Genomic DNA, 19,260 nt, shown 5'->3' on the forward strand with positions numbered 1-19,260 from the left:
GTTTAGGTTAAGGCACAGATGAAGAGTGGGGGAAGTTATTGATAGTGATTTCAGCTAAACAAGTGTTTTTCGTGAAAGTTTGGCGAGGAGGGAGCAATAGATTAGAGCTGAGACGAGCACTTGCCACGAAAACAAGCCGCACGTGCGTGGTCCCTCTCTTGTACTGCATGTGAGACGACGCCACAAAAAATAGTGAAGAAATAGTGAATATGAGAAGTGTGAAGAGCCAACTTTGCCTTCACATTTTTGCCAAGTTTCAGAAAAATCTAATGGATGGGGAAAAGTTATCGGATAAAAAGTGTCATTTTTTGTAATTTTGGGGCATTTGTGACCCCTTTTGAGCTCCTAGGAACGCCGAATCCCAGTGAAAATGGACAAGCGATGCAGTTTCACGCCTTAAGACATGTATACTTGAATTTAGCACAATGGAAAACCACTATATAGACATACATATCAAGTTCTTGAGTAATATGAAAAAAGAGCTCCAAAAAGGCATGTTTTTTTTTAGCCTTATAAGTCCCAGAGGGATGCGAACCAGAATTTTGCCAGAGTCACCTATACTGAATTTATATTAAGAACAATGACCTCCACATTTTGGCCAAGTTTCAGGAAAATCTAATGGATGGATCAAACGCTATGGAGTAAAAAGTGTCATTTTTGGTAATTTTTGATCTCTTTTGAGCCGCTGGAGACGCTGAATCCCAGTGTAAATAGATAACGGTGAAGTTGCAGGCATTAACATATGTATATTTGAGTTGACCATCGTGTAAAAAAACCACTATATAGTCAGACATATCAAGTTTCTGTTGAGAAATATGAACAAAGAACCACAAAAAGGGGCGTTTTTAGCGCTAAAAGTCCCCGGGGATGCAAACCATAATTTTGCCAGGGTCACCCATACTGGATTTATATTGAGAATAATGGGCTCCACATTTTGGGCAAGTTTAAAACTATCTAATGGATGGATTAAAAGTTATGGGGCAAAATGTGTTATTTTGGGTCATTTTTGACCTCTTTTGGGGGCGCAACAGAAATTTTTGTAAAAAAATTTTTTTTACTGTGCACATCTATTTAATGAAATACAATTTGTGGCAAAATTTCAGGAAAAACTAATGGACGGTTATCTGGCAATAGTCCGGACTAACGGACACATGGCTACATGGATGCACGGACGCCACTGAAAACATAGGTCCCTCTCCGATAAATCGGGGGACCAATAACGATAAAGCAGAGACAAGCTCGCAATGTCTCTTCTGTGGGAATGAGGCTGCATGGAAGAGAAAAGGGCATCCTCCACTAGGCTACAAAATCTATTTTGAACTCTGTCAAGGCAGGATAAGATGCTCTTGCAGCTCCTGCCCAGATGTGGCAACAGTAATCCATCCTTGGACGTACTTGACTTTTATACAGGTAGAGAATTGCATCAGCAGTGAGATATCTACTGGAGCAGTAGAATGATCCCACCATTTTTCCAACGACCTTGCCAATGGATTTGATTTATGTGTTCGATTTCAGATCAGGAGCAAAGGTCAGGCCCAAAAGCTTATCAAAACATGGAGCCTCCCTTCATTTCAATTGATGCTAGATGGGGAGCAGATGATGTAAAGATAGAAGCTTGGTTTTAGATGCATTAAAAGTTATCAGGCACCTCTTTCCCCATTGTACCAGAAAAGAGAATCAGAGAGAACGTTGTCATTTACGGCCTTTGAAGTGTTGCCATAGATGGTAATGTCGTCAGCATAAATGTCTTAGGATGTGATTTGGGAGATCATTGATATAGATCAGGAAGAGAATTTGACCCAGGATGGACCCTTAAATTAATACTGTGAGCTTCTGTTTTCTGCCCATCAAATACTACTCTTATGAACCTATCAGAGAGAAATGATTTAATAATTGAGAAGACATTTCCAGCTATATTGTAGGTGAAGATCTTGTGGAGTAAATCTTTATGTCATACCAATCAAAAGCTTTTGATATGTCAAGAGCAATTGCTCTAGAAAGGAAGCCTCTGTCAAGAGATTCACTAATAGTATGAGATATAACCGTCAGCGCATCTGCTGTAGATCTAGCGAAATGTAAACTATATTGCATGTCACCGAGGAGGTTATTTTTGCTGAGGTGTTTTTTTTTTGTTTTTTTTTTACATAGGCATCACCACATTATCAAGGCCAAGAGGCCACTCAAGGATAAGGGTTAAAGAGTGTACAGTAGAAATTGGGCAATATAGTAATCATTAGTAATGAAAATTTGGTAAATTTGATAACTTATATGGAACGGCTCATCAAGAACTTATTTACGTTAGACTTGAAGACAACCATATTGTAGTCAGCCGGAAAGCAGGAAAACGGAAGACAATTCCACAGGCGTGCAGTTCTAAGAAAGAAGCTTTGTTCATGGAATCTACGTTTAGGTTTAGGCACAGATAAAGAGTGGGGGGGGAATTATTGATAGTGTTTACAGCTAGACGAGTGGTTGACTACTTCTCAATTTAACACAGATTCCAGCAACTTACTTATGACACACAGGAGACTTATTGGTGTGTACTGAGAGGGAGTGGATAGATCACCTGAATTCTTAAATACGGGGCACATACTGATGAGGGATTTCCAGCTATTTTGAATGTAGAGTGGAATGTAATAATCAAAGAAGAAAGCGCCCGCGTGTGTGTGTATTGTGCGGTGATACAGCTTACCTTCGGATGAGAGAGAGAGAGAAATTAAAGATGGCAGCCATCTCGTGGAATTTCACGAGATTTCATCTTCCACTGCACACGTATGCAAATGGAATGGGGTCAGTTTTCTAATAAAATACCTGTTGACAGAGGTGGTTGGGAGAACATGTGCTGGAAGTTGAGAGAGAAAGTTGACAGTGACGAATTCTAGCTGAACTTTTGTTTAATTTTATTTTGTTTTACTGTTTACCAGCCTATTTAACTGCAAGATAGTAACTCCACTCTTGGAGGAGCGACAGAACGCAAATGTAAACGCAGTGGTGTGAGCAAATGCAACCCGGAAGCATATATAAGATAATTTAGGGTCATGGAAAGCCATCTCTAATGTAGGCACATATTCCATATTCATGGCGATCCTGAGGGTCAGATTTGGATGTTAAGTTAGAGTATCCTTTAATTACGAACTCATCCAGGTAAATAGTCGGTCCAATTCCAATTTTGCTTATGAATAATAGGTCTGGTTTGGTCTCTTGTAATTGGGTTTCAACCTCTGGAATGATGGAACGTAGACTCCTGACGTTAGAGAAGGAGACATGATAATGGCACTTTACATTGGGAGTTGAATTTCTGGGTTTAATTGTGTATTGTTTCTGGAGACTTTTCATAATAGAGTTTGGGGATTTGTGGAACAGGTCGACAGACTTGGTTAGAGCTGGGCAGAGAGGGAAAGCAAGGGAGAAAAAGAAACGAAAAAATATTTTTTGTAGCTCATGATAAGGTAAAGCCGTAACAATTACCCACTAATATCACATCAAGAAGCCCCATAAGAAGCTACTGTATGGTCCAGAATCAATTAACCAAATCGCAATACAGCAGCCTCAGTACTTTGCACTTGCTGATAGGACGGCCTCCATAGTGGTTAATCCAAGGTTTGGGTCCCTGACTATCAGGTGGATAACGCCAACCCAGTTAAAACGTTTACCTCCAGCACCCTTATTAGTGACATGGCTACAAGGATAGACATAGAAACAGAAAATTTCCGACATCTCAATCGACTACTCACACAAAAATACTGCCGCCCTAGAATATAGCTTTTTCTTCCCCCTTTGTCAAAAAAATCATTCATTCTAAATAAGGACTGAGGGACAAATTAGGAGAAGCGAGAGTTACAGGCGCTGCCGATAATGCATCCACAATGCATTGTTTATCCTTCATTAAAAATAAATAATGATAACAATAATAAGTATTGAACTTAATATACGTTCAATTGACATATTTAGGGAGATTGTATGTCGATAGGTTCCCCTCTCACTAACTATAATAAAGAAAGAACTCAGTAAAATTTACGTATGTAATTCTCCCAGCAATTCTGCTGTTTTCCTCGAATCATTCTCGAATTGATTTAAATAGAAATTGTGTACCCCTTTTGCTAACATATTCGAAGCACGGCTGTGCTTTATTAGTATGAATATTTGAAAGTCTACTAAAGAATATCGTCGGCAGTTTTTCTTTTTGCAAAAGAACGTGTGGACAGACATTCGTTCAAAATTATAGAATGCGTTTATTGTGAGAAAAATAGCGAGCGTATCACAAACCACAAATTGACAACAACAAATCCCAATGATAAATTTTAATAGTAGTATTATGCATTTAATAAAGCACAATCAAATAAAAAATATCAATTAAAAACTGAAATCAATATAATCAATATTCACATTTGAATATAATCAAAAGGAAAATAAATATCGCGAATTCACAACTTATGTGCTTAAAGCGTCTATTTTCAATGTATAACTATTAAGAATCATCTTAGCTTGATACAGCACTGCGTTCAACAAGATTAAAAAAAAACCCGTCGTAACGTGGCATGGTCCGACAGTTAGACTAGTGTGTCGTTTTAAGTGATATAAGGTTCGGGGGAGGGCTGCAGAATAAAATTGTAGGATCCGTTTATAGTATATTTTAAATTCTCTCATGAAATAAAATGAGTACATACTAAGACAAGGAAAACTATTATACATTTAATAAAACACAATCAAATAAAAAATATCAAATAAAAACTGAAATTAACATAATTAATATTAACATTTGCATCTAATAAAAAAGAAAATAACCATCGCAAATCCACAAGTAGTAGGGATTAATATTAAATACATGAATGAGAACAACTTTTATAATATTAAACCGTTAATTTGGTGTAAAGTCCCCATTAAAAGTCAGTAGACTAAAAATTTTGTCCGTTTTTTTTTTTAATTAAAAAGTCCAATAATGTATATTACTGATACGGACAAAAGCAAAACTTGTTAAATAAAAATAAAGGCTAATATTCTTGATATGAAGTGGATAATGAACGGTGAGTAAGAAAGAATATAGTGGACATTATTGATATGCAATATTATATATTTCATAAAACATATTCTATTGTGGATATTAGTCAAATCAGCTAAGAGATACTCTACACTGGATATTGTAAGTACAAACTAATTACTGTCATTAATACCGGCATGGACTAACAACTCTTGTTTCTGTATCTCCGGATCCATAGCACCATTTTCACTTATGATTTTCAAAATCTTTATATCATGCTAACTGTATTTAGTTGTTGTAATGGCCAAGCCATGCCGTGAATGGATATACATATACATCAAGCAAAGACAGTTCTGGAGTATTCTCCGATATTTTACCTGTGGTAATCAATGGTGTTGATGTTATTGTTGGGGTTCCTGTTGAAGTGGATCCAGTGGTTGGTCCAGGTCCTATAAAGTAAATACATAATTATATTCGAATAGAAATTTTCAAATATCATATGTAAACATGGAATGCATTCTTCCCAGTGATTAAATTAAAGAGAAACCATTCTGGAATAATAAAATAACATTATTCTCTTATGCGTTAAAAAAATTCAAAAATATGTGTTCCCATATAGTTTATTTTCGTATCCACATGTTAAGTTTTATTTACTTATTATGGTTCATTTGAGTTTAAATAAAATAGTAAGCTAAAACATTTATTCCAGATTTCATGGAATATTTGTTGCTTTTGGTTACCGTCATTAATTATCGTCTTGTAAATCCTTCTCTCGAAGCTAGAGGCATGGAATATATTAGCATATTGAAATTAAAAGACTACATGGTTATATGATGTATTATCTGACAGAGATTATCAGTGTTTACGGCAAGCCAAGGTCAGAAATCAAGAAGTACTGAATTATGCAAGTTTACAATCAATGACAGAGCTGCCAATCCATAATAATGTCAGATCGGTAGAACACTTAGAGAGAATATAGCTTGGATTTTTACCAATGTAGCTACTTCATACTCAAGTGTAAAAGAAAGAGAAATTACGAAAGACCGATATTAAAATGAACTTGCTATCGAATTTTATACAAACTGTATATGATGATAATTAGACATTTATCTCAACTGGTTTTTAAATTAGATTTATTGTAAGAAAATAAATGTGAGATTCTATCACAAATTAAAAACAGATAATCAGTACATATTATCTGTTCTTGCGTGAATTTAAGTTCAGCATTAAAAAATACTATTAAAAAAATGAATATATACCGAACTTATATTCCTAAACAAAATAAATAAATGACATGAAATGAACAAAATATCAACGACTATTTAAACATCTAAAGATTACAACCCTTTTTAAAATGTTAAAAGATTATTATTTCTTTAAACTATTTTTTGTATGAACTGATTTTCTACTACATAACATTCCACACACACTTTTTATCAAAATAATTATTTAAAAATTGATAAAAATTTGAGTGAATGCATTGGTTTAGAAATTGTGCAAAGAATATGAATAGATCATGGTAGGGAGTTTGTTGGCACTTTTTTCAACTGTCCACAAATATATTTACCTGCTGTAGTTGTTTTCTTTGTAGATGTTGTTATTGGAGATGCTGAAAATAAATATATAATTACATGAGCCACATTATTGGAGAAATTGCTTAAACTTTATAATTTAATAATGACTAGTTGGGAGACTTGACACCGTCCAGGATTGAATAAGGATAAACTAACGTTTTACTCTCTCATACTATTATTGTTATCAAAATCGGTGTAATCGCCGTTTTTTTAATCGATTGATTTCCTGCTCTAGTCACGAACTGAACCTATCCCCACATGGGAGCTTCACATGCCTTCCCCTAGCGACTTAATCTACAATACATTTTCGTCTGCATTGCACTGTAGATAATTTACTTTTGATTTTATACAATTATCTGCAAATAAAAAAAAAAAGCAAAAGTAAGGTGTCATGTTTCAATTGTACTCTAAAAAGAATCATTTATTTTGAACGCACCTCCGTCTTATCAATCAGGTGATTGTGAGAATTTTTTTTTCATAATCACTTGAATTAAAGTAAAACGTATAAACCTCAAGTATCATAGACTTAAAATTACATGTATCACTGTCTATACATGGAAGGATTATTTGAGACATATCATGACCAAAATACGCACAATATCTGCATTCCACTTTTAAGAAATTATCACAATAAGCTGTGTCAAGAGAGTTATTGCAGATTATTAAAATATCAATATTTCACTAAATATACATCATACAAAAATGAAAATTGTATCATCAAATAACTGTTTCAAGGTGAGTTATTTCTCAAAATTCTATACCAGTCCATGCGATATTCACGAAGTTATAACCTTTTATTTATTATTAAGTAATTTATGCTGTCCATCGCTTTAATGCAGGTCTTTGAAAAATGCCAAAAAAGGGGTGATTAATAGTTATACAAAAGGAAAGGATTGTTGCTGGATTCGCAGAAGGATTGTTCATCAACAATTTAGCTATGGAGCTGGAAAGGGACCCAAGAAGGTTGGTTTAATTCGTGAAAAACACCAACACTAAATCCAGGAAGGATAAGGACACCAGGAGAAACCTTTCACATTGTGATATTCGGAAAATTCGTAGGGAAGTCAACCGAAATGCAAACAGCACCAGTGCTTGCATTTTGCAAGAGCTGGAATCGCTCCAAGATCCAGACAGGCCTGATGTAATGTGTTGAATTAGATGGCAAGGAACATCAAAACTATTCCAAGGCCTCTATTGAGCAAACAACATGGATAAAAACGAAAGGTTTGGGCACAGAATTACATGAAAATGGATTTCCAACGTGTCCTATTTACAGATGACATCCGCGCTACTCTTTACGGCCCGGATGGATGGGCCAAATGTTGGAACTCGAACGGAACTCCAAACCCTTACAGAGTTCATCGCCAACAAGGAGGTGGAGTCATCATATTTTGGCGGGAATCATTAGCGATAAGTTGGTTGGATCATGCAGAGTTCCAGAAGGTGTAAAACTTACCAGCAATGCGTATACGGCCTTTTTGGATAAAAATTTGTCACCATGGCTAGATGACCTACCATTGTCACGTCACTTTCAGATGATTTTTATGCATGACAATGCACCATCCCATTCTGTTAGGGCGACTGCAACCTCCCTTGAATCTATGGGCTTCTTTGGAGAAAATATCATGAACTGACCACCGTGTTCTCCAGACCTTAACCCCATTGAATATCTCTGGTCAATAATAAAATAAGGAGTTTATGATAGAGAAGAGCAATTTACATCAAAAGATGCCTTGTGGAGAACATAGTTGATATTGCTAGAGCCATAACTCCTTTTTGAGATCAAACAATTGACTTCTCGAGTGGACAAAGGTTGTTTTAAGTTATCTAAAAAATAGTGGATATGTCGATAATTAATTAATTAGTTCAGGCTTAGCACCTAGGATGTGCTTTTTCTCATTATTCTTTGACAGAAAAGCATAATAAAAAATAAAGTTGTATTTTTGCCCTAAAACAACATTTTAAGAGACTTGCAATAAAGTGATGGACATTGGAAATTCAACGATAAAGAATAAAATGTCATAAGTTCCTGAATATCGCATGAATTTGAATAAAACTTTGAGAAATAACAAACCTTAAAGCAGTCGTTTGATGATATAATTTTCATTTTGTTGTGACGGATATTTAATGAAATATTGATATTTTACTAATCTGCAATAAAGCAATAGGTGCAGTTTATATTTAGAAACTTTTTTCTACTCATTAACATTCTGCAGGGCAAGTTGGAATAAGTAGTACAACTATAAGCTATAATCATAGCTATTTTCTCATCTTAGTCATATTACAATAATGTAAAAAGTTGTTTGTCAATGAAAAGTAACATGATTTGTATTACAATAATTCGGCTAATAACAGGAACTGCTAAAATAGAAGTAAAACACTAGGTTTGAGGAATATGAATGATTCTTACTTGGCAAATGGAAACATGCTTCAACATCCAAGTTTACTTTGTAGTTTGGATTCTGATCATCTTCTTTTTCTTCCAAAATCACCTTGATTGCTGTCACTTTGTCAAATGTGGTTGAGATGAATGGTCCAGTGATTTTATTTGCACCAGGAAGTGGTTCGAAATCCTCAGATCCTGGACGTTGTACAAGGATTGTGATTTTCTTTGCATTACCACTAACATCAACCTTGATCAGCTCTACTCCTTCAGGGTCATCGGTCAGTTTTACTGTGATGCTGGGTTTCGTGTCAGTGGATTCAGTTGGTGCTGGTACAATCCATCCAGGCCCTTCAGGTCTGACATCACTTACAGGAGAGTTTGGTGTGTCTGGTGTTCCAGTAATGTATTCATCAGGGATGAGGCTTTTATCATTCATTCCCTTAGAAGACTCACATCGAACTGCAATAAATTAAATCAATTTCACAAATTTTTATTATAGATATAATTTAAATCTTTTACACGTGGTGCAGAATTAAATATACTTTGAGAAAGATGAAATCATTTTGATTATATTAATTCAAAATCTAGTGATGAAAACAACTTTTCAATTAAAAAAATAAAAATTATTGTAATTAGCTTAGTAGGAATCAAAGTAAAAATCTTTAAAATCTGCAGCAGTCTTTAAATGTAAGGGACATATTAAACAGACTCGATATAAGTAATAATAAGACAAAAAAATTTAAAATGTCTATTTAGTTTAAAAGATATTTAATTGCATAATGAGGCTTGATTTGGAGTGTAGGTTACAAACTTCCAGTTAATCTAAATCTTTAATAATAAATGTAATGAAGGTTTTACTCCATAAAACATCAATGACATAGAATATTTAATAGTTATCAGTGATATCTATCTATTAACTATTCTTCACTAACATCATATGGAAAATAGACATGAGATGTAAACCTTTTGCTAATTGTTGTGGGGTACAAATCATCCCTATTTTGAGAACGAAGTGGAATCAACCAGTCCTATGAATACCATTGGTTTCAGAGACTAAATGGAGACATTCATACCATGTTTAACCACATGCTACGAACATGTTCCACTCATAACAATTTAATGGCTCCTGTATTCTTTATGATAAATACATATATTTATACACTTAACACTACTTGTGGTTTCTTTCATTTGTGACCCCTAGCACGAGTCTACAACAACTGGCTGACGAAGATGATTCAAGGACTTCCCGGATCAATCTACAATAATTGCTTACAACAACTGAATGACGAATATTCGAGCAATGACGCACTCTAAATAATAGCAGCCATTTGAAAACAACATTTGACGACCAAAAGGATTTAAGACAAAAGAACACACGTGGATACTTGAAATAATTTTTTCCTACACTCGGGGTAAATTCGAAACTTCAAAAGTATTTATTTTTCAAAAGGTTCGGCGAAGAACGGGAAAAACTACTTGTCTACGCTGGAAAAAAACCCCAACAACCGAGCGTAAAAATCCACAAACACGGGATACAGAAGTCTTCGAAAAAGGAGAAAATTCTTGCCGAAAAAAGGATTTAACAAAGTCGTCGTCAAAAGTCTTATCTTGGTGTTAAAAAAGTTACTAAAAGCGTAAACTACGAGTTGAAACACAACTCAAGAGAATTACGTTCACAATGATTACTACTGAATTAGCAAGACCAAGTTTTCAGTAAGTACCAAAAAAACTGTAACTTTTTTTCCATCACTATAAATACAAGTAATGTTGAAAAAAAACTCTGTCGTTCTAAAAAGCATGTCTTGCTAATACGTCGTATGGTTAAAAGGCATTAGCGTTGGGAGAAGAAGAAAAAAACCCTGCAAAAGTAAATAATAGTATATTTTATTTTATTGGTTAAAGCGAGTATTCGCACAAAAAAAAATAAATAAATAAAAACAAACCGTCGGACTTTTAAAATAAACTTCTCACTGGTCGACAGGACTGCACGTCCAAGAAAAAAACCCGATTTCGCTAAGCACAACAAATAAAGTTTTAATGAGAAAAGGACATTCTTTTTCACACAGAAATCGAAAAGAGTAGCCAATATTAAATAAATGTTATAAACTCTTTCACAGATAAGTAGCTAATTCTCTTTAAGGAAAAAAGAGGAAAAAATGTGTAGGATTAACAAGGAATTGAACCCAGTACCTACACGTTACGAAAATTGAAAAATGACAAACGAAATCAACTGCTTTCTGTATAAATGCAAACGCCGAATTATTTTCTCAGGAAAATTGCCACACGAGGAAATAAATATATGAAAGAAATATTTGTTAAATAACCAGGTACGAATTTTGTAAAAAAATTTTCTATAGAGTTGGTACTATAGGAAAAGTAAATCAACGAATTGTGTTGTTTCTGAAAAAAACTCATTTTGTCATATTAAGTAATTCCACACCGCCCAGAGAGAGAAAAAAAAACAACAAAAAAAAAATGGACGATTTTGAAAAACAAATTTTGGAAATGGTGAAATTCCAACAATGTCAACAATCAGAACTGGAAAAAAGGTTCTGAGAAGAGCAATTGGAAATACAAGATAAACAATTGGCAATACAAAAACAAAACGAAGAGAAACAGTTAAATTTAATGAAAACAAGGAGCAGAAAAAAAAGAAATGAACGAACACATATTGAAAAAGCAGTTAGATTTAATGAAATACTTCGTGGAAAAGCAGGAAAGAGAAAAGAAATGAATGAATGAACAAATATTGGAATGGAAAAAATACAGAACGAACAAATATTGGAATTGAAAAAAATTGCATTTAGAGCAACAAAACCAGTCAGATAAAAAATGGATTTGATAACGCAAGTTTTGGTGAATAAGGACAGCGGAAAAGAAACCAGCACGGCTTTTTCCCAAAATGCGATCTGGTCAGCTATTGATACATTTCATTATGCTTCTGAGGAAGACCTAACGTTTGAGGCATATTTCAGAAGATTTGAAAAACTTTTTAAGATTGATTGCAGTGCATGGACTGATCAAAAGAAGGTTCGTTTATTGCTACGGAAGTTAGGTACATCCGAACATAAAAAATTCGTGGACCAAGGAAAACCAACGAATTGTCGTTTGACAAGGCAGTCAAACTGTTAATGGAGTTATACTGTCCAAAGAAAAGTCTTTTTCATAAAAGATAGAAATGCGTAAGGAGAGTCAAGACTATACGACTTTTGCGTCTATAGTTAATAAACACTGTGACGATTTCAAATTGTCGTCATTAACAGCGGACAATTTTAAATGCTTAATATTCACACAAGGTTTAATAGCCACAAAAGACGCCGATATAAAACGTCGTGCTTTAAATAAATTGGAATTAGAACCCGATTTGATGCTTCAGAAACTGGCTGAAGATTGTCAGCTGTTCGTGGCAATGAAGCAAGATTCCCGAAACATAGAGGAAGCAGGTATCGCTCACATAAAAAAAAAATATGCTTAAAAAATAAAGGACACCCGCCCGCCAGCAATTACCAATCAAGAGGCAAAAAGAACCTGTCACAAAATTATCAAGATAGACAAAATCCTAGGACCCCTTGTAGCAAATGTGGAGGACCTCACGGGTACAATGCATATCAGTACCAAAGGAAAATAACATGTCACCTATGCAAGCGAGCAGTGCACAAGGTGTCATATTACAGAGTAAAAAAAAGCTATGTAAAAACTGCAAAAATGCACCCTGTGATACATTTATTAAAATGTATAATAAATTATTTTATTGATTTTTAGCCGAGAGGAGATATATTTTCAGTATATTTTATTCACTGTATCATTTTTCGCGCGAAAAGGATTCAATTCACGTCTGCTCGGTCACATTTTGTAAACAAAACAGAAGAAAAAAGGGGAGGAGGAGGCCTGCGAACGGGAGGAGAAGGGAGAGACAGATACTGTGAACGACGAGTGTAAAAGGAAAGAGAAAAGAAAGATAGAGAGAAATAAGAGAGAGAAACTGTGTAGAGAAAGAGAGAGGTAGATCATATAAAGAGAGAGGGGCCTGAAAAAAGGTGTCAACAGGCAGTGGAACTTCGTGCTTCAAAGCGACAAGACGTAAGTCAGCGAAGGTCGGGTTGGCGAAGCTGGCGAAAGGCGACGACGACGACGACGTGGTAGCGGCATCGCGGAGGTAAATATCAACGACATCAGCCGATGATCAGCGGTCAAAGTTAGAATATTGACTGAATAAAAGAATGCACCCAGTGAAGGAAAGAATCATGGAGCAGTGAAACTTTTACTATAAATCAAGGGCTTCGATGAGCTTTGGAAACAATACTTGGAGCAATTAACACGCATGCACGTAATGAAACATAAATAATCCGAAGGACAAAAATATGAAAATTAACGTGCGCGCGCGTAATCAAATATAAATAATTTACAGGAAAGAAATATGTATAAAAAAAGAGACGAAAGAAAGGTCGCATTTCAAAGGATATTAAGTGAGTTTTTCAATCAAAACTTTCATTTCTCCAACAACTCTCTCTTACCCTAAAACCTGTATCTAATTGAGCAGACGATTTCTTGTTTTATGTGAACATCGACTGTTAATATATTTTTCTCTCGGTAGAATTTGAATCATTAAATCATTTCATTTAGTTAGGCATATTTAATTTTCTTTTCTCGAATTGAATTTAATTTTATTTTTATATAAATATAAGTTTATTAATTTTTCGACGATATTTGTCCTCGTTATTTCTTATGTGATTTCGTTGTCCAGTACATTTCATTTTATTGTTGTCTTCAGGACGGTTGTCCCATTCCCATAACAACGCATTATCAAGGAACCTGGGAAACTTTATTTTTTTTTATATATTTCGTTATGTCACCCATCTCTACCGTCCCCAGTAGGACTGGGATACGTCGTAACAACCCTCCATCAACAGAGAACATAAGGAAATATGTTATGGTGAGAATCAGAAATAAAGAAGTGAAACTGCAGCTCGATTCAGGGTCAGATTTATCAATTATAAATTTTCACACGTGGAAGAAAATAGGAAGGCCCACAATGACAAAGACGAATAAAGTTGCAAGACCAGTAACTGGTGAAAAAACAAATTTTGAGGGTGAGGTAGTTATGAATGTGTCACTAAAAAGAACAATAAAAAAGCTAAAAGTGTTCGTTCTAAGGAACGCAACAAACTTATTTGGGACCGATTGGATTCAGGAATTTGAATCATGGGACTCGCCACTGAGTGATTTTTGTCACAAAGTCGAAAACCTAATGGCCGAAACTGACAAACTCAAAAAAGATCTTAAAAAATCTTTTCCAAGTGTTTTCTCTGAAAAGCTTGGATGCTGCACAAAATAAAAGCGAGATTCGAATTGCTGGATGAAGCAAAACCAATATTTAAAAAGCCACGGAGTGTACCGTTCGCTTCGAGGGAAAAAATTGAAGAATTGGAAAGACTAGTTTACACTGGGATTTTGACCCCTATTAAGTATAGTGAGTAGGCAGCCCCACCGTATACATGAAAAAAAATCTAAAGAGATTAGGAGATGCATGGACTTCTCGCTCGGATTGAATGCGGTGTTCAATGACCATCAATACCCACTACCAAACCCAGGTGAAATATTCACTAAGTTAAATTGTGGAAAATTTTTTTCCAAAATAGACTTAAGCGAGGCGTACCTACAAATACCAGTAGAGGAAGATAGCTCGAAACTTTTGTGTATCTCAACACACAAAGGACTTTATAAATTCAATAGATTAGCATTTGGTATAAAAGTAGCACTTGCAATTTTCCAACAGGTAATCGATACTTTGCTAAGCGGTTTGGATTTGGCAATAGGCTATCTGGACGATATTCTTATGCATAGTCAAAATATTGAACAACATAGAGATCATGTATTTCAAGTGTTTAACAGAATAAAAGAATACAGCTTCACATTGAAGGAAGCAAAATGCAAATTTTTTTTGGAACGAATTAAATACCTCGGTCATATAATAGATAAGGACAGGAGGAAACCCCATCCAGACAGGTCCACCATTATAAAAGACATGCCAGAACCTCACAATGGAACTACATTGCAGAGTTTTTTAGGGCTCGTAAACTATTATCAAACGTTCATTAAGAACATCCATGAATTGCGTGCGCCATTGAATGTACTATTAAAAAAGGACAAAGAAATAGGACTGGGTGCCTGAGTGCCAGGCAGCGTTTAAGAAATTAAAAGAAGTATTAACGTAAGATTTATTCCTGACTCATTTCAATCAGAAATAAGAGATTATTGTCGTAACTGATTCAAGTTCTTATGGGATCGGGGCATGCATTCAACACAAGATGCTGGATGGATCAACTAAGCCGATCTCCCATGCAGCAAGAACTTTACTGCCTGCCGAGAAGAATTACTCCCAAATCGAAAAGGAAGCACTGGGAATCATATTTGGTGTTACAAAATTCCACCGATTTTTACACAGTCGTAAATTTAAATTACAAACTGACCATAAGCCGCTTATAACCATCTTTGGCTCTAAAAAAGGTCTGCCAACATACACAGCCTGCAAAGATAAGGGACCATTCTACTGAATTACGATTTCAGTATGGGATTTCTTACATCTGCGATGTTAAGTCACACAGACAGATTGTCGCGATTAGTCCCAAAATCAAGGGAACCGCTGGAAGACAGTAATAGCATCACTACAAAGTGAAAAGGACTATGCACAAATACTATGTAATATGAACAAGGAACTATCAGTGACTTTGGAAGATATAATAAGGGAGTCTGAGGAAGATAGTTTCATCAAAGAAATGAAACAAAAAATTCAATTGGATGAATGGCCGGCAGAAGCTTATTCTATGTGCAATGAGGTACTATTGTACCGAGGAAGAGTAGTAATCCCAGCTACACTACAAAAGCAAATTCTAAACGATTTCCATACAGGGCACCATGGGGATACGCGAATGAAGAGCCTCATGAGATCCTACATTTACTGGAAGAGTATGGACACTGATATAGAAGACACGGTAAGTCGTGTAAGGGATGTGCATTGGCTGCAAAAGCACCCCCAATACAATTTAGCCCATGGCCAAAAGTGGACACCCCTTGCCAAAGAATACACATAGATTATGCAGGCCCACTGGATGGAAATTATCATTTAATAGTGGTAGATAGTTTTTAAAAATGGCCTGAGGTATTTCGATGTAAAAGTCCAGCGATGGATTTTACAATCAGTGCTCTTAATGAATTGTATGCTAAGTTTGGTGTGGTTCAATGTCTAATGTCAGACAATGACACACAATCACTTCAGCAGATTTTAAAAGTTTCTGCGAGGATTTCCAGGTTAACTACATAACAACCTATCATCCTGATTGAACGGTCAGGCTGAGGGATTTGTGGACATGCGGAAAAGAGCCCTGAAGAAAGATAAAGAAACGCTCTCAGAAAAGGCGTTACAACAGTTTTTATAAGTTTACCGAATTACACCAAATGAAAGCACTCCATTGAAGATGTCGCCTGCAGAGTTAATGTTCATGAGGAAAATTAGGCCGGTCTTCAAGAAACTTTTGCCAAAACAGGTGAAACTCCCAAATACTATTATTATAGTTCGTAAAAAGAGGTATTTACCTGGTGAAAAGGTATTTTTCCAAGTACACAAAAATAATAGTACAATATGGGAACTAGGAAAGGTCCAGAAAAGGATCGGGTGGATGGTCTACATTATCGAAGGTCCAAGATTTACTCACAAGAAGTATTTAAACCAAATTCGGAAATATATCACAAATGAACAAGAAGAGGTAATGGACCAGATATATGACACATTCAACTTGGTAACACCACAAGCAGCCGGACAACGCTGGTCCTCCAGAAAAAGGAAAATGACCGACCCAATAGAGATCAACCCCAGGAAAAAGGGCTAGATGATCATTCCAGAGGAATGAAAAGCTCGAGAGGGGGGTATTGTGGGGAACAAATCAATCCTATTTTGAGAACTAAGTGGAATCAACAAGTACTATTAATACCACTAGTTTCAGAGACTAAATGGAGACATTCATACCATGTTTAACCGCATGCTACGAAGACATGCCCCTCATACACCTTTAGAGGCTCCTGTGTTCTTTATGACATATATTTTATACACTTAACACTACTTGTGGATTCTTTCATTTGTGACTTCTACCACGGGTCTACAACACTAATCATAGACGTCATCATATTCTTATCTGTAAAAATGCAGCTCATAAAAGCAACAAATGTGCAACACATTTTATCTTCATTCTTGACAACAATTTTCTCGATATATTACAGCTTTGAAAAATAATTCAATGCCTGGAAACTTTTCTAAAATGCAATTTTTCTCCAAAATTGAAAGCATTTTGTGTATAATTATTTTGCATTTATAAATATATATCCGGAAAAGAGATTTCTTTTAAAAAGATGAACAAAACTTAATATTTCTGAAAAATAAATAAAAGATTCATGTCGAGGTCTTTGATTTATAATCGTACAAAAAAATAATAAAATATGTATTTGATAAACAATTTATACAATGTTTCAAAATATAAAGCCACTTACTCGGTGTGGTAGTAGTCGTTTTAGTTGTTGTAGTCGTCGTCTTTGTTGTTTGAGATGCTGTAAATAAAGACATGAAAATAGCAACAGTATGTGAGAAATATTTATAATTTTTATGATTCATAAGTAAGTCTAAAAAAATACAAGGAATATTTTTTCATTGTTTTTATGAAATTGAAATATGATAAAGTTAAAATTTGATGATTTAAACACAAAGAATTATAATAAAAGTTGCATCAACCATAAAAGCTTATAATGTGTGTGATGGTGTAATATGTATATATCTAGCAAGAAATTTAATTTTTTATAAAGTTAGAATCTAATATCCTAACTATAAAGATTAGCATTTAATATAATAACTATAGCTATGTTTTCATCTAATCCATATGTTTATTTTATGCGAAATCGTGAGATACCAATAGATCCCTAGTTGTCTTACCACAGATTAACCTATGTTACAGATAATATGTATGCATAGAATTACTAAAATATATATAAACACTCGGTCAAAAGATAATGAAATATTCTTACTTGGCAAATGGAAACATGCTTCAACATCCAAGTTTACTTTGTAGTTTGGATTCTGATCATCTTCTTTTTCTTCCAAAATCACCTTGATTGCTGTCACTTTGTCAAATGTGGTTGAGATGAATGGTCCAGTGATTTTATTGGCACCAGGAAGTGGTTCGAAATTTTCAGATCCTGGACGTTGTACAAGAATTGTGATTTTCTTTGCATTACCGCTCACATCAACCTTGATCAGCTCTACTCCTTCAGGGTCATCGGTCAGTTTTACTGTGATGCTGGGTTTCGGGTCAGTGGATTCAGTTGGTGCTGGTACAATCCATCCAGGCCCTTCAGGTCTGACATCACTTACAGGAGAGTTTGGTGTGTCTGGTGTTCCAGTAATGTATTCATCAGGGATGAGGCTTTTCTCATCCATACCTTTAGTAGACTCACATCGAACTAGAGCAAAAACAAAACATTAAAGTTTTTAATTTAATAATTGTATGCGAAAATAATCATTACTCAATAAATTTATGGTCATATATTGCAAACGTACAGTTATATTTTTTTCCAATATTATCAAAATATTAAAGAAGCAAGAAAAAAAAGAAGATATATTTTCTTTAGTTATTTTTTAGATGAGAATTAATAATTTGTATTATTTGGAATATTCACATCATTATTTTCATATTTGTTATTATATTCACAAGATTTTACTTCACGTTACGGCCGTCTTTTGTCAGTTGAACCGATTGTCTGATTGTGTAAATTCAGAAATTATCAATTATTTTCTTTCTCACCTGATGTTGTTGAAGTGGGTCCTGTTGTTGTTGAAGTGCTTCCTGATGTTGTTGAAGTGCTTCCTGATGTTGTGGTGATTGTAGGTGTCATTGTTAGAAAGAAGAAAAGAAAGCAAATTTTGTTACATATTTAATTTTTTTGCAAACGTCAACAGTCTAAAGATTTTCGCTTATTTTAATGTGTTAAAATATCCAATAGTGTATAATACAGATAAGCAAATGAATAATTCCTGGAACATGAGTTTAGAAAGCTTTTTATTATTAATAGAAAGCGAAAAATAATCGCTAAATACTGTATAGTTTAGTGAATATTACTGATATCAGAAATTGGGTATTTCATAGTGCATGTTGTATTATTTATATCAGTCATGTAAGCTAATAGATACTCCACCGTGAATATTGTAGTTACAAACTATTTACTGTGAAGTCGCTATACTGTCATTGATACCGTTATGAACTAACAACTATTGTTTTTGT

The 19,260-nt window shown here is 34.8% G+C and overlaps 1 protein-coding gene across 1 annotated transcript in view; it reads right to left on the bottom strand.

Annotated features, from left to right (window-relative positions):
• LOC145247313 (uncharacterized) overlaps positions 1–19,260 on the bottom strand; it is a 558,870-nt gene that overhangs the window by 299,943 nt on the left and 239,667 nt on the right. The window contains exons 141-146 of the mRNA XM_080108949.1: positions 18,784–18,846; positions 18,008–18,442; positions 17,480–17,536; positions 8,963–9,397; positions 6,546–6,587; positions 5,356–5,427 (exon numbers count right to left, since the gene is read on the bottom strand). Of these exons, the coding sequence (XP_079965075.1) occupies positions 5,356–5,427; positions 6,546–6,587; positions 8,963–9,397; positions 17,480–17,536; positions 18,008–18,442; positions 18,784–18,846 (1,104 nt within the window). The remainder of the gene's footprint in view (positions 1–5,355; positions 5,428–6,545; positions 6,588–8,962; positions 9,398–17,479; positions 17,537–18,007; positions 18,443–18,783; positions 18,847–19,260) is intronic.

This window comes from Euprymna scolopes, chromosome 25, assembly GCF_053919585.1.
Source record: "Euprymna scolopes isolate OS-2025 chromosome 25, ASM5391958v1, whole genome shotgun sequence".
In the NCBI taxonomy this organism is placed as follows: Eukaryota; Metazoa; Mollusca; class Cephalopoda; order Sepiida; family Sepiolidae; genus Euprymna; species Euprymna scolopes.